Raw genomic sequence first — 16,372 nt, forward strand, 5'->3', positions numbered from 1 at the left:
ATTTACGGCCTTGGGGTCGACAGAAGCCAGAGCTACCCAGTGCATGCAGCTGGAGTGACTTAGGATGTGGGGACACTGTAGGGGAAGAAAACCTCTGGAATCAGGCCCCAGGACCTCAAAAATACTACCTGCATCCCACGGACACATTTTCTCAGTGTCTTTCCAGAGTTAGCAGAAACTCCTAAAGTTTAGCTGGCAGGTGAGGCAAATATTTAAGCCTTTAGTTAAGACTTTGGTTATTAACATCTCCCCACATTAGCCTGTCTGGAGAGGAAGAGCTCCTATGTGAGGAAGGGTTCTGACCTTACGTGTTAACTACTGAACCAAGTTAGCACATGGTGGAAGTGACCCTGCTCTAAAACGTCACTATTTGCCCACCTGCAGTTTTCCTTCTGAAAAGTGCAAATGGTGTTTTGAAGGAAACCCATAAACTTTGAAATGTGATCTTTTTAGCACATAGTGATTATGCCTGGTGCCATTTATCTCTGTGAAATCGGTCATGTTGCCCTCAGCTCTCTACTTCTCCTCCAAGGGTGGCCCACCCCCCTATCCCTCACCACCCCCCCCGGGCTCCAGCACTGACCACCACCTATTGAAATGATTCTCATCTGCTCACTGGTTTGACCAGATCTTGCGAATTGTGTTCTTGCTCTGCTGAGCAATTAGCCTTTCATTGGAGAACCAGGAATAAAATGAAATCACTGCTCCCACATTCTCATGGGTCTTTGAGGAATTCAGTTCTTAAAGCAGCTCTTCATACCTTCACCAAACCCCTTCCCCGCTCTGTTCCTTCCCATTTCACCCCATCCCCACCTCCTGCCGCTACACTTGGGAGATCCTTACACAGGACATCTGTTGGTTTATTTTCATGAAGGTGACGAGGTAGTCACACTGAACATGATTAAAAGTGCCCCCGTGGGCCCCGTGGCTGGAGGCATCATGGGATGCATCATGGTCCTGGTCCTTGCTGTGTACGCCTACCGCCACCAGATTCACCGCCGCAGTCATCAGCATATGTCTCCTCTGGCTGCCCAAGGTGAGCTCGAAATGAACCTCCAAGCTCCCCCAGCAGGCAGCGGCCTTCCTTAGGTGGTTCCCAGGCTGGCGGGCAGGCGGGGCATGCAGTGTTTTGTTGGCCAGTTGCATGAGCCTTTCGGCACTTACAGGAACAGTGCTGCATTCTCAGCCTTTCCAGAGTGGACTCAGAGGTCCCCAAAGCCTGTTTTCTCCTTTAGCCTCTTTTGATTCCCTAGGAAATTCCTGCATCCTCTCTCTTTTCACACAGCATTCACCTGCCACAGCCTGCCTCTGCAGCAGGCCAGCCAGGCAGGGAGCTGGAATGTCGAGCGGGAAGTTTTCTTCTTCACTCAACTCAGATATGTTGCCTTGCTGTTCCAAAGACACTGGCAAAGCAAAGATAGGCCGGGTCACTAATGGCAGGAACATGAATTATTCTATTGCAGCTGTTATTATATATTGTGAATGAACATATCTTCGAAGGAATAATCGCATCTCTTAAAGCAGGACAGGTAAATGTAGCCAGGTATAAAATGATTCACCTGTAATCCTGGCTTCCATACCCAAAGTTGAATGTGGTATCTGTGTTCCTTTGCAAGGGACAAAGCCACCCTCGTTCCTAAAAGCCCCCAGGAATGTGCTAACCTGAGCTGTGTGGAGGTGAAACTGATCCCACATTCTTCCTGGACTAGGTCAGGAGCCACTGAGCTCACCCTTGCAGCAGTCAAGACAGGTGATGGCATGTTTCACTCAGGCCGCAGTCCTGGTTGGGGGCAGGAGGGGATCATGGGATAATGCTGCCTGATTTAATAGCAGGACTAATCACATAGCTCTTCCCCCTTGGTAAGAGTTGGTTAGACTGAGGATGGCTGCCAGCCAGGGTTCGCTGATGCCTGACCTTTTATAAGATTGTGTAATACCGTTTTATTGGCACAGCTGGCTGTGGTTTGAGACCACTTCCTTCTGTGTCGGGTGCTTGAGCCGAGTGGTTAGTCTGTCAGCTTCTTCTCTCCTTTCTTCAGGAATCAATGTCAGGTTTGCCTGTTCCCCTATTCTCTCTCTTGTGATTCCTGCTCTCTCCTCTGTTAAAAAAAAGAAGAAGAAAGAAAGAAAAAAGAAAAGAAAAAAGGATGGGATATCAGTTCATTCTTTTCCAAGACAGGATCATTCTTGACGGGGTGCTGTCACCCAGCCATCAGACGAGCATGCTGCAGGGTATTAAAGTAGTGGGTTTTGTTTGATTAAATAGTCATGTTTCTCTCTTTCTAATGATGGGTAGAAATGTCAGTGCGTATGTCCAACCTGGAGAATGACAGAGATGAAAGGGACGATGACAGCCACGAAGACAGAGGCATCAGTGAGTATTCAAGCCGCCTCCCTGCGGAAGTGTCAGCAGGAGGCTAATCCAGAATAAATATTCCTTTTTATATCCTTTTGCCTTGTATTAGAGTTGAAGAAGCTTTGACATGATGGGGTCTTCCCCCACCTCCCGCCCCATTTTCATTAAGAATTAGTGTATGTGTTTGCTTTGTTTTAGAAAACTTAAAAGATTTCATGATGTTCTTTTTTGAATTCAGTTCTCTGGCCTAGGACACCTCACCCTTTCATTTTTTTCTCCCTCTCCAGCACAGTGTTTTAGAAAGGGAATCATCAAGTATGTATTTTTTAATCCTTAAACTAATGTCTACAGCTCAGGGAAAAAGAGCATTTTTTTATCAAAAGGGAGTTTCACTGGTGTTGAAACACCTTGGCCTTCAACTGCTTGGAGCATATCTTCTTGATGCCGATGGAGATAGGTCATCAGGGACCTCTCCCTGCCCCAGTTCTAAAACCAACTCCCCTAATCATCACAATTTTTTAAAAATTACATATTGTACCTCTCACAGAATAACCCCAACATGTGAGTGAGCCTGCTCTGAGAAAATTAACTTGATACAATAAGGATACTAGCATAAGAGTAACTAACCATCCTTGCCTTCCACAGTCAGCAATACGCGATTTATAGCTGCAGTCATCGAACGACATGCCCACAGTCCAGAAAGGAGGCGTCGCTACTGGGGTCGATCAGGAACAGAAAGTGATCATGGTAAGGTCTAGCTCCCTGTATGGGAGAGGCCGAGGAAGCCCATGGACTCCTGTGGGCCAGTGCTCATACCCACTCTCTCTCTCTGTCCTGTTCTGTGCTCAAGTAAATGATGCTGACTTTTCCAAAAAGGTATGTTCCAACATGACACTTTCACGAGAGCCCATGGGTAGTTTTGCATGTCTCAGTACTCCTGGGCCTAAGAGAGATGACCTCTGGGCACAGAAATGGCTTCCTAGGTTTTCTCCATGAATAAGGATTCAAATTGTCTAAATGAAACCTGTTTACCACCCCACCTGATTCTCGGTAAATGGGCAGCCTCATAGGTCCTACTATCCAGTGTTGTCAGTTGGCAAACACCAGCCACATAAGGGCTCTCCCAGGCACGTACTTTTGGGACCTGGCAAGGGTCATTCCAGTCTTCTGCCATTCTCTTCCCTGACCTCCAGTCTTGCCTGGGAGGCTTAGGGAGAGTTTCATTAAAAAGACATTTGCCTTAAAGGATGAGGGAAGAAACTTGGGGGCAAGGGACTGGTGTGTCCAATCACCGAGTTGTATAAAGTACTTGTGGGATGCTCAGGAGGGCTCTGGGCTGAGTTGTGAAAAGACGCCAAGTGCCAAATGAACTGTGAATTACAAAATCCACGTGCTGTACCAAAGACTTGGCCACCACTTAGCTGCTCAGCATCCCAGTGTCCAGATAGCTTGTTGTCACAGAGAACAGTAGTTATATCACTGCCACGGCTCCACAAAAGCATAAGAGGAGTGGTAGAACTTCTCCTGTAATTGAAAAACTTTTTATTTTTTATATAGCTGTTTAATTTTCCAGGAGTATTTTCCTCTCAGAATCAGTGTTTTTTTTTTTAATCCATAATAACACATTTGTGCCTTTTGACTCTTTCTCCACATGTACCCTGAAAGTTAAAAAGAAAAAAAAATGCACGTCTTCACACAGTGCTCCCACACCTGCGCTAAAAAATGCAGGAGTGGATATTCGTCAGAGCATCGAATGTGACCTTTCACAAGCCAGCCAGGTATTCAGACTCCTTTTGGAAAATAGACACTAAAGCTCTGATTGTAAATTGGAGGCTGTTAATTTGAGCTTTGAATGACATTGTTCCTACCAACTAAATAGAAACCTTGGGTTTCTATGGAAAGTCAGTTTTTTTTTTTTCTGATTTCTTTGACTTTCTGCCTTTTTTCCCTAAAAGCCTTTGAACATTCATAAATGTGTTCTGCCAGGCAGTTCTGTGCCTCTTCTCCTCTGAATAATAAAACAGGTTTGAGGCTACTGAAGTTCAACAGAAATAATTTCTTATGCAGCAGAAATACTGAGTCCTTTCTCTCTGTCTCTCCCTCTCTCCCATTCCCCCTCTCTCCCTCTCCCTCCCCTTCCTCCCTCTCTCTTCCTTAGCCCCTCCACCTCCCTTTCTTTCTCCCGAATAGAAATTGCTTCAGTACGAAATTGGAATTCTGAGTGACATTGGAATTCTGAGTGACTGTGACAATGTTCCATTAGCTCTCCCAATGTCTTAGGAAAATAGCATATGAAGCAACAGCTTAGATAAAAGGAGTAGTGCAGTGTCAGTATCTGAAAGCCAAGGAATCTAGCTAAGGGCTTGGTTTCTTCCATTTTTCACAATAATTGGATTCCTGTTATCCCCAAGGAATAAAAAATAGTTTCTCGTGCAGACAGAAAGAAAGCAACATTAAAAGAAGTGGAAGACATTAACATTCCACATGATTCCAGATGCTCTACAAAATCAATAGCATTTAACTACATGTTGTCATATCCCTGAACCCATATGGTGGGTCACGAAAATTGCTGGCGTTGAGTTAATGCCCCTTGTCATGCCTAGAGGATGAGCCGTATGTACACATTAAAACGGGATCTAATCTAATTGTTTTGTCAGCATGCTTCTTGCTCCTCTGTGTGCTTGCCTATATGGTGACTCTCGGCACCTGCTGTCTGCTAGGCACAGGGCAGGGAGTTGCAGAAGGGAGTGTCATTTATGATACAGAGGGCTTATAGGAGAGGTTTGAGCAGAATTCGCTTGGACTCTCACTTCTATTTAAAAGTTGTGAGACCTTAGCAAGCTCCTTGGGACCTCAGATTCCTAATTATTATAACAGGATTAGCAATTGCTCCCCAGGAGAGTCGTCGTGAGGGTTCAGTGAAATAATGCCTGGCAGACAGGAGCTCAGGGAGGACCTCCCCACCTCCAAACCCACTCTGCCCTCAAGGAATTTACAGTCTAGAAGGAGACAGTAGGTGGATACATGTATTCCTAAGACTGAAAGACTGAATATGGCAGCTTCCTAAAGGAGTGGAACAATGAAGAGAGTGGGGAGATGGTCCTCTTTTCTCTGCGGGGAGATGATGGAAGACCCCACAGGCGAGTGGCAGGTGCCGGCCCTGGAACTCGCAGGATCGGAGGACTGTGGTTCTTTGCTACTCAGTGAGCATTTTCCACAAGAGTCTGGGGATCTGATACACAAAAGGAAACTCAGAAGAGTAGCAGCACAGATAAATAGATAAATATCAGACACACTTGACTTTTGTGGTACGGTTCAGACTTGGGATGTTCCTAGAATTAAAATTAAATGTCACCAGGCTGCATTTGTTTATTTAGAAATATTTAGTGTGGCCAAGAGTTTTGTATTTCAAAGGAATCTAATTTTAATTTTTGTATCGTAACAAAAAAATATTCACAATAAGAATGGTTTTTCAAAAGTAGAATCATCTTAGTCGATATTCTAAGACCACATAGAATGATTGTTGACAGCAATCATTAACTGTTATGGTCACAAGAGGTTAAAAACAGTTACTACCTGTCTATGCTTTTAGTCATATATCTGCTTTGCCCATTATTTCTCTTGAAAATACCATGTTATGTCTAATCACCTACTGGCTTATTTTTAAGTTAAAAACTACCAATATATATTTGTTCCTTATGAATCTATGCTCTGGTTACCATCTTGTTAGAGACTTTATGCATATGTATATGAAGCAACATTTTTTTTTATAACAGGGAAATTTTTCCCTAGTGAAGCAAATTCCCAAAGATTCAAAAGGCCAATGCTGTATTGAAAACCTGGTCAGAAACTGCACAGAGTGCAGCAGACCATTTTCTAGAGGTGCAGATGTTGTCCTGCAGTTACGCTCTGTGACCACAAGGTGGTGAGTTTCCCCAGAGAGACGTAACATCCCTAACCATCAAGAGAGGTTTCTTAGGCACCATCAGCTAAATTAATATAAGCCAACGTCCAAAGATCAGAAGCCTAATCTTCACTCTGCTAATCAGACCTTCTTTCTGAAGCCTGTTTCTTGGTTGTGATCATCTTTGCAGAGATTTTTCTGTATACTCTTTTGGACAGTAAAGAAATTTTTCCTTTGAAGTATTTGTAAATATCCTTTGTGTTTTAAATAGTGCTCCCTCCTCCATGAGTCAGAGACGAGTCTGTCTTACACATCATCGTTCTCAGTGCTCAACAGAGTTGCCTGGCCCTGAGTAAACAGCTAAATGTGTTTGGCTTGCTCCTACTCCTCCGCAACTTCCACTCCCTTCAGATTTTCGTTAATTCCTGAGACAAGGGGAGGCCTGAGTAAGTTACAGAGGGATCAAGCAACTTAAATAGAATGGCCCCACAGTGAGGGGTTCACTTTGGAAGGGTATTTGCTGGGGTTCTCATCAGGAGGCATCCAGAAACATGAGAACGTTGCCTTGGGACAGTAGTGCCCTCACCACCGCCCTGGGTCTGTGACTGGTCCAATTGAGAACATCCCTGGACCCTAAGTCAGAACCCCTGAGCCGGGCCTGGTGAACCTTAGATTGTCTTCATCATTTGATGAGACTGGTGAATGTCACCACAGATAACTTAAAAAAAAATTCATTGATGCCTTTGCTTTGAGAACTTATTATATGATTTTTTTTTTTAATTTAAGTGCCTGCTTTGTGTGAGCCATGGCGTTGAATATGAGTACAAAGATAAATACGTCCTTGTGTTTGTTTCTTTGTTTTAAAAAAGAATTTGCTAATGAACAAGACGCCCTATATTTTATTATAATACAGTAAAATCTAAGATAGAGATGAGCACAGAATGCCATTTAAACTCACAGAAGGGGCACCAGTCTGGGGGTTGGGGAGTTGGTTGGGATTGCTGCCAGGAGAAGACCCTCATATTGAAGCTTGAAGCATAATAGCAAAATGAGGAAAGGTGAGACGGTGAGCCAGGCAGGTGGCCCACTGTGAATTTTATATCATGAATGTAAAAATGAATGCTCTGTTGCTATGGATGTGTGTGAATGAGCAGAGACAGGAGGCTACCCAGGATTATTGGGAGGAAAGATGAAGACAGCTCTAAAGGCTGGCCAAAAATAATCAGCACACACACTGACCTTTCACTAAAACCATGTTTTCCACTTCAGTCCCTTATGTGTAGAGCATACAGTGGTTTGAGTATATGTAACACTTTGTAACTGAGGTTTTAGAGCCTCGCAGCTAATCTTATATTCTAGAAATAGCACTGCCAAGCTGAGAACCTGAGAAGCTCGTTCTGGCTCCTGAGTCTTAGTCTTGGATGAAGGCATCACAATTTCCACAGCTCTGAACTTAGAAACATTGACCTTATCCGAGGATGTCAGCTCCCTTGTCATATGCACCAGGCAAGTCCATTTAGTCACCAAATCCAGCCCGCTCTGCACTTGAACAGTCTCTTAGGCCCACAGCTGCCCCACTTAAATGCCGCTGCTCTCCCACGCCAGGTCCTCGCCAGGTCCCCGGGCTGATGCGCCATCCCCCTGTCTTCTGAGCCTTTGCTCCGTTTCCTTCTGTCCAGCCTCCTCACTGCCACAAGGGATCACCTTAAAGCACAAAATACATCTGCCGTTGGACTCCCCTTGCCCATTACTAAATCCTAACTCCTATAGTAGCTTCGACCAGCCTTGCTGATCTGGCCCTAGACTCCCTGTCCAGCCGCATCTCCCACATCCTTCTCTCCCACACACCAAGCTTTTCACCACTCACAAGTCCACTGGGACCTTTCAGGCCGCTCTGTCTTGGCATAGGCTCATCTCACTGCCTGTGGCACCTTTCCTCCACCCTTTCTTTTCCTAATAAATCCCTCCTGTCCCGTGAGTGCCACCGTAAGCGTCACCTCCTCAAGTATCTTTGGTGTACTTTGTGGTCGGTCTCTGGTTTAGCACCTGTCTTTCTCTTCTTGGCCGTGGACCTCTCAGAGGCTGGGGCCTTACCTCACTCCTTTTTCTGTGGTGCCTCCAGCCTGGCACCTGGCTCGAGTCTTTGTCTCCCATGCAGCCGTTGCAGTCACCTTCTAACTGCCCCCTCTCTTTTTATATTCATCTTCCAGGCTGCCATCAGAACTCTTTTTAAAACACAGAAGCAATTGTATCATGTTTTGGGGGAGGGAGCTTTACAAAATCTTGTATTGTCTCTTCATTTCTATGCTTTGGTGTGGCCTTTATGAGCTGTCTTGAACTCACCTTCCCATCTTCCACCTGCCCTATTCTCCAGCTACCTGCTGGCTCTCATCCTAGCCACGTGGTACAGGAATGGCCTTAAGTTTCTACGCCTCTGTGTCTGTGCCCACCTGGGCTTTTGCTCATATCCACTTACCAAACTCCTACTCATCCATTGAAGGCCAACTAAAATATGAGTTTTTATGTGATGCTTCCTCATTCCCCCAGCCAGAAGTAGTTATTCCCTGTTTTGAATTTTAATTATACCTCAATGGTAGCACTTACAATTATCCACATTAGAGTATGCCTAGCTTCATGAATAACTGTCTCATACTTGATTGTGAAATCCTTGAGGAAAAAGGACGTCCCTTATTCATGTCTTCTAGTCTCCCCTCCAGCTCCATAGTGGTCTTCAATAAATGAATAATTGAATTTAGCTATGTTTATATATTCTTTATATTTCTCAAGCTCTAGCTTTTGAGCTCCTGGGACAAGGTCCAGGTTTACATCTTGGTGTCTCCCGCAGTGGCCAGCATGGTGTCTTGCACCTAGTGGGTGCCCAATAACTATTAGTTGCACTGGACTGACTTAACTAATTCTGTCATTTGGGAAATGTTTTAGTGAGGACGGAGAATTGCCTTTCGCATTTTTGCACAAAGCATACATTTTCCACCACCAGCTATTCCTGCTTGGCTGTATGCAAGCACGTCAGTTTTGCAGCCACAGATGTGACTAGCACTACCCACGGGTGAGTGCTGATTGATACTAACTGTAGATGCAGTGGAAATATTAATGAGCTGTCACTTCTCAAAAATGTTAAAGGGGAGTTTTGCAATATTTAAAAACATGCCAGGGTTCTTGGAATGGAATCCTTTGATCAGCAAGGGCATTTTCTCTTGAAACGTCTATTACTTAGAATAGCAGAAGAAATGAATCTTTAAATAGTGAGCCAGCTTCCACAGAGAATAGTCGATTCCTTTGCTAGTTCTGTGGGTTTATATGGAACTGATGTTTCATTAGGTACCAGAACTTCAGGCAGATTCATTAACCTCTCAGAGCATCACTTCCCTCACTTGTAAAATGGATATTAAAATACATACCATGATGGTGTGCAGGAATTTTTTGTTATATTTTATGGATTATGCTATTACAGTAGTCCCAGTTTTTCCCCTTTTGTCCCCCTCCACTCAGCCCACCCACCCCCTCAGGCCATCCCCATGTGTCCATGGGTCATGTGTATGTGTTCTTTGGCTACTCCATTTCCTATGCTGTACTTTGCATCCCCATGGCTATTCTGTAACAACCAATGTGTACTTCTTAATCCCCTCACCTTTTTCACCCACCTGGCAACCATCAAAACCTTCCCAGTGTCTATGATTCTGTTTCTGTTCTGCTTATTCATTTATTTTGTCTTTTAGATTAAGTTGTTGGTAGATACATATTTGTTGCCATTTTATTGCTTATATTTTTTACCTTCTTAAAGAAGACCCTTTAACAGTTCATATAATGCTGGTTTGGTGGTGATGTATTCCTTAACTTTTTCTTGTCTGGAAAGCTCTTTATCCTTTGGTTCTAAATAAACAGCTTTGCTGGGTAGAATAATCTTGGTTGTAGGTCCTTGCTTTTCATCACTTTGGATATGTCTTGCCAGTCCAGTCTTGCCTGCAAAGTTTCTTTTGAAAAATCAGCAGATAGTCTTATGGGAGCTCCCTTGTAGATAACTACGTGCTTTTCTCCTGCTGCTTTTAAGATTATCTGATTGTCTTCAATCTTTGGCATTTTAACTATGATGTGTCTTGGAGTGGGCCTCTTTTAGTTCATCTTGTTTGGGACTCTGTGCTTCCTAGACTTGTATTATATATCTATTTCCTTCACCAAGTTAGGGAAGTTTTCTTTCATTATTTTTTCAAATAGGTTTCCAGTTTCTTGCTCTCTGTCCTCCTTTCGGCAACCCCCATGATGCGACTGTTGGTACACTTGAAGTTGTCCCAGAGGTTTCATACACTACCCTCATTTTTTTGGATTCTTTTTTCTTGCTGTTCTGATTGGATATATTTTGCTTCCTTACATTTCAGATCACTGATTTGATTCTCAGCTTGATCCGCTCTACTGTTGATTCCCTGTAAATTGTTCTTTATTTCAATTAGTGTATCCTTTGTTTCTGACTGGATCTTTTTTATGCTGTTGAGGTCCTCACTAAGTTCCTTGAGCATCCTTATAACCAGCATTTTGAACTCTGTATCTGATAGATTGCTTTTCCCCATTTTGTTTAGTTCTTTTCTGGGGTTTTGTTCTGTTCTTTCGTTTGTGCCATGTTTCTTTGTCTCTTCATTTTGGCAGCCTCCCTGTGTTTGTTTCTATGTATTAGGTAGAGCTGCTACATCTTCCAGGCTTGGTAGAGTAACCTAATGTACTAGGTGTCCTGTAGGATCCAGTGGCACAGCCTCCCCTATCACCCAAGCTGGGTACTCAAGATGCACCCACTGTGTGGGCTGTGTACACCCTCCTGTTGTAATTGAACCTTGATTACTGTTGGCACATCCAAGGTCAGCCACTGCCTGTGTTCTGTTCGGGGTCACACAGCATAAGCTACAGAGTGATCTGCAGACGGCTGCTACTTGTGCTGGGTTTGGAGGTGTTCAGGTGGGGCCAAGCTGTGAACTAAGGCCAGCTGCTGCTAGTGCTGAGCCTGAGGCAACTTAGCAAGAGGTACAGGGCTCCCTGAAGCCAGATGCTGCTTGTTTGAAATAATTTAAGAAAATCTAAAGCATGAGCCAAGACAAATCATTCATATGGAAACAGCGTGGGTAAGGCAAGGCCTCAGGAAATCACCAGGGTGGGGCAAACAGTGTGAGCCATGTGGATGGAGTCCCAGTTGTGGCACTCACCCACTGGCTCTATGGCTGTATGTGAGAAGGACTTGGAAAAGGAATGGCGGCCTCTGCCAGCATTTCTGTCTGGAGAAAGCTGCCCCCAGCTCTTGCCTTAATGCTGGGTAATTCAGTTCCTCCCCATATGTCTCTGATGCCTCTCAATCTGCTGGTCCCCCGCACTGGAGCTCAGAGGGAATGAGTCTGAGTAAGTCTGTACACAGGCTCTTTAAAAGGAACTGCCAGGGAGTCCAGCAGTCTCTGTCTTCCACAGCCTGAATCCCTGCTGCTTTTACAGCCAGAAGTTATGGTGACTTCTCTTCCTGGTGCTGGAACCCTGGCTGGGGGGCCTGGCTCCTAAGATACCCTCCTGATTTTTGCTCCACGTGTGTGTGGAACCAGTCCATTCAACATCTCTGCCCCTCCTACCAGCCACATTGTAGTCTCTTCTTTAATTCTATACTTGTAGGACTTCCATTCAGCTCAATTTCTGTCCATTCTGAGTGATGGTGGTTCTGTAGTTTAGTTGTAATTTTGATGTGGTTGTGCGAGGAGGCAAGTCGTGTTTACCTAGCTGCTGGTATGCAGTAATCACATGACATCCGTGCCTGCCCTGGAGCATATGGGCAGGTAACAGTGGCAATTGTTTTTTGTTCTTACTGTTGCATCACATTCAAGCATTTCGAAGCCCAGCTTTGCCCACCAGCCCCCAACTGATCTAACTCCTGTTAGGGTCTTCTTGGAGCTGCCTTTTTTTTTTCTTTCCTTCTTTAAAATAAAAAATAGTCTCCATCTTATCTCAGGGAAAAGTACAGGAGAAGAATTCCCCAAATGTCATTCCCCAAATGTCACTGGTGGCTATCTATTGATTAGATGAGACGTGAGATCGTTTTGGTTTTTATTTTGTTCATTTAGGGAAAGGGTTCTTATATATATATTTTCTTATCTAGATTTTCTCAGTTGTCTGAAATGATTAGGTATTTCTCGTGTAATTGTTTTAAGAAAGGAACAGTCAACAAAAGGTCTCTTTAAAAATAAGTCACTTCGCCATCTGCCGAGAGCCCGCAAGCATTTGCATCTGTGTAGCACAAAGGTAGGAACGCCTCCTGCTGCCCTGGAGATCTTAAGCGACGTCTTCGTGCCTCTGGAAGTTCTCAGTGGCTTACATGTTCTGTTCATTTTCTAGGCTACAGCACCATGAGCCCACAGGAAGACAGTGAAAATCCACCGTGCAACAATGACCCCTTGTCAGCGGGGGTGGATGTGGGGAACCACGATGAGGACTTGGACCTGGACACCCCACCTCAGACCGCAGCCCTACTAAGTAACAAGTTTCACCACTACCGCTTACACCACCCCACGCTCCATCACAGCCACCACCTGCAGGCGGCCGTGACAGTTCACACCGTGGATGCCGAATGCTAACAATCCCCTCACCTCTGTGAGAAGATGGGATCTGGGAGATACAGAATGTTCTCGAGGAAAAAGAACCAGCATGAAATCCACAGCAAGAAACCCCTTGCATTTGGGCTTTTTGTCCGGGGTGGTTTAACTCATTTCCTGCCTGTGAATACGTTAGACAATATGAGAAACAACAAAATCACACTTGGGAAGGTGCCAGGCTGGTTCTGGAATGGAGGGGAAATTAGCCTGATAAATGAACCTGCCGTGATCCTAATGGGATGGAACAGAAGGCAAACCTCCAAATCCAGAGATGAAACCTGGAAATGAAACGTTGGGAACCTTCTTTAAACTGAGCCAGAGGAATGTCCCGAGGAGCCAGGAACATCCGGCTCTCCTTAACTGGGAGAGGGAAAAATGTGCTCAACCGGAGACTGGAAACGTGGCATGTCTGGAGAGAAATGTGTGCTTTGAAGATTTCACTTTGTCTCTTAGTGGTACCTTGGTACCCGATTGCTGTATGGAACTCACATTAAGCTCTAAATGATGCATCTCAATATTTCTAAGTAAAGGATTATTTTTCTACTATTTATTGAACTTTCAAACATTCTCAAACTTTGGGGGAAAGAAGAAGAAGCAGGAGAGATTTTCAGCAATTATCCCTAGCTATTTTGTGTGTCATGAAGTGGTTCTTTGAGTAAGGAGTTCTGTTTCTTATTTAACTGATAATCATCCCACTGCCTCACTCCACAAAATGGGAAAATGAAGAAATGTTTCTCTCTGACTTGTTTACATACATTTTCTTTAGAACGTGATTTCATGGAAATGCATTTTTATTTGTAATGCAGTACAGTATTCTCTCTCTCTCTCTCTCTGTTTGACAGAGATGGGGAGGAGTAGAGAAATCCAAGAAATTTTTAAAGAAATTGTGTTTCTTTTTAACACATTCCCACTCCCCATACAATGCTTTTCTTGGGTTTCTACGAAACCTAATATTACAAGCCCAGCCTTTCAGCTGAGGGAGGGTTGCATGTATTCTCCATGTTTCAGAGACTAGAAATTTGAAAAGATCCCATTTTGAGTCTGAGAATATTGAATACACAAAGGAAGAAGTTTTTAAAATTCAAAATTTTGATTGTGTGTTAAAGATTTCTTTTGAAATCATAGTTCAAAGCTGCTGCCAGTCATCCAAGAAGTTATCCACCAGACTGCTTTGTGATGTCTACAGAGATTAATCAAATTGGGCTGATATAACCTGGCATTGTAATTTTGAAGTAGTGTTCTAATTACAGTGATGTATTTTAGATTCACATGTTGTGATTCCAATATGTTATAAAGATATTCTTGCACCGTGCGTGTGGTAAAGCTCCATTTATATGTAGTGGGAAAAAATTCACTGAATAATGTTTTAATGATAGGGTATTATGATATAATGTAAAAAACAAATGGTTCTTCAGCAGTACAGGAAGTAAGCTATGTGTGCTGTCAGGAAACCCCTCCGTACTGTATATAAAATTGCGGTCTAGTGGAATAAACTGTATGAATGGACAGTTTTACTGGTTATAGTGATTTGTTAATGTACCACTGCTGTGCCTCAAGGCAGATTACATTCGCTTTGTAACCTAGCAGATCGGTTGCTAACTAAAAGTAGGCCTCCTTTTAAGGCTGGAGTCCACTGCAGGGGCTTCTTGACCATCTTGAATATGCGAAGAAATTTTAAATGTAATGGGAAAAAATTAAAAGCAAACATTTTAAAGTGCGTGGGACATAACTCTTCTTCCTGAACATCTAAAGTTGTGTCATTGATAATGAATAAATTATTGTTCTCTAATTGCTGGAGAGAATGGATGACTTTCCTGTCTTGCCAGAAAAATTAAACCTCCATGGTTTACTGTGGTTTTTTTTTTTTTTTAAGTTAATCAAAACTTTTGTGTTAAGACACTAGCTTCTTCATGGCTGTGAGGGGGGACTTGTGTTTTCAAGAAAATAATCACAAAACTTAGAGCTTAAAAGTAAAAAATGTTACAGCCCAATCAACTATAGCAACAGAAATGCATTTTGTGTCTTTTGTGATAAGTGACTCCCTTATCCTGAACTTTAGGGGGAAACAGTTGAATTCTTAATACCTGAATAAGAAAGCCTAACTGTGTTTTATGTTCCTATAGAATATGACATACAGGTTTGCGACATCTGGATGGAAATTTTGATCTTCTGAATGACCTGTCTTCTTCCCTAATGTTGCATATAATGTTGTTTAAACATTTGTTTTTGTGGTGGTGTTGTTATTTAAAAGGAAAAATATGTTTTTGGAAACTTTTATCATGGTGACCAGCATTGTTTTCTTTTGTTCCCCTGATACCGTGGCTTTGTAAAACAGGAGGATTCCCTGAAATCCTGGAGGGAGGACCCATCAGTGCCTTTCATTCAGTAAGGCCTCTTAATGCCTGCAACCAACATTGCTTGTCAGTGTGGGTAAGCACCAAGAGCTGAAGGTGTTCAGGTCATTTTATAGCTAGAGAAGGAAATTTCCTACTTGTGGCCCAAACAGGGTTCAGACGCAGACTGGTTCTCGTGGTCTGTGTGTATCTGCTTTTCAGGTGTGTTTACGTTAGACCGTTTGGGAAATGTAGTTTTTCTTCCTCTATCTCTTGATTTAATTTGAATGCTTCACTAAACTTCACTAACAGTTTTATATGAAAAACTTTGTCAGATTTACTCAGCTGTATTTTGCATGTCAGAGTAACTGGTATATATGGAAAGAAATCCTGGAAGATTCCTTAAGCTTGCTTCCCTTTGGCCATAGATTACTCTACTGATGTCATTTTTTAAATGTATATCTGGTGGAATAATCAAAACAGACCAGCCTAGTCTCATCTGTGTCCTTTTTGGTCTGTTTCGGAAGAGAAGAGTCCTGATTTTCCTGGCTGAAACACAATGCCATATTCAGATTTTTTTTTCTAAATTTTCAGTAAAAATGAATCAAGTTGAAAGATACAGTTTTATGGCTACTATTTATAACTGTGTAATACGGTCTGTTTAATAGCTATGGTATATGTCAGTATATATAGGTGTATGTACATTTGGGATTTTTCTCATTTCTTTTCCGCTCCAACCTCCCCCTTCAGTCCTAAACTGCTCTTAAGGCATCTTCTTCATTTCTTGAATTCATTGTTTCTTAACCATTTTAAAAATTCAGTATTGCCCCCTCCTAAGGAGAAAATTTGTATTATTTAAATTCATTCTAACAAGAGAAATTAAATACTAGGAAATCAGGTTTTGTTGGAGAGGGTGGGGTTTGGAGGGCTACAAACCATTGTCATATCTGATTTCTTTTCCTCCTCCAAGAATTTTAATCCCTTTGCAGTCGATGTCTCCCCCATTTGAGAATGTGCCTTGAAGTTCTATCCTCAGCCCCATTTTTAGTACTTGTTTGGGGTGATAGAGCACTAAATTGAAAACAAGAAGGCCAGGAGCTAAAACCAAAGCATCTGATCCTAGGCTCACAGCTGTCTTGAGCTTCAT

General features: G+C 43.1%; 1 protein-coding gene across 1 annotated transcript in view; it reads left to right on the top strand.

Moving 5' to 3' along the window:
* The window catches only part of CACHD1 (cache domain containing 1), a 199,587-nt gene extending 184,908 nt beyond the window's left edge, over positions 1-14,679 (top strand). Inside the window, exons 24-27 of the mRNA XM_090269564.1 lie at positions 875-1,036; positions 2,297-2,374; positions 3,002-3,103; positions 12,636-14,679. Of these exons, the coding sequence (XP_090125690.1) occupies positions 875-1,036; positions 2,297-2,374; positions 3,002-3,103; positions 12,636-12,874 (581 nt within the window). The 3' untranslated portion in view covers positions 12,875-14,679. The remainder of the gene's footprint in view (positions 1-874; positions 1,037-2,296; positions 2,375-3,001; positions 3,104-12,635) is intronic.
* The last annotated feature ends 1,693 nt before the right edge of the window (positions 14,680-16,372 follow it).

This window comes from Furipterus horrens, unplaced genomic scaffold (assembly GCF_987537825.1).
Source record: "Furipterus horrens unplaced genomic scaffold, mFurHor1.1.pri manual_scaffold_3, whole genome shotgun sequence".
NCBI classification, from domain to species: domain Eukaryota; kingdom Metazoa; phylum Chordata; class Mammalia; order Chiroptera; family Furipteridae; genus Furipterus; species Furipterus horrens.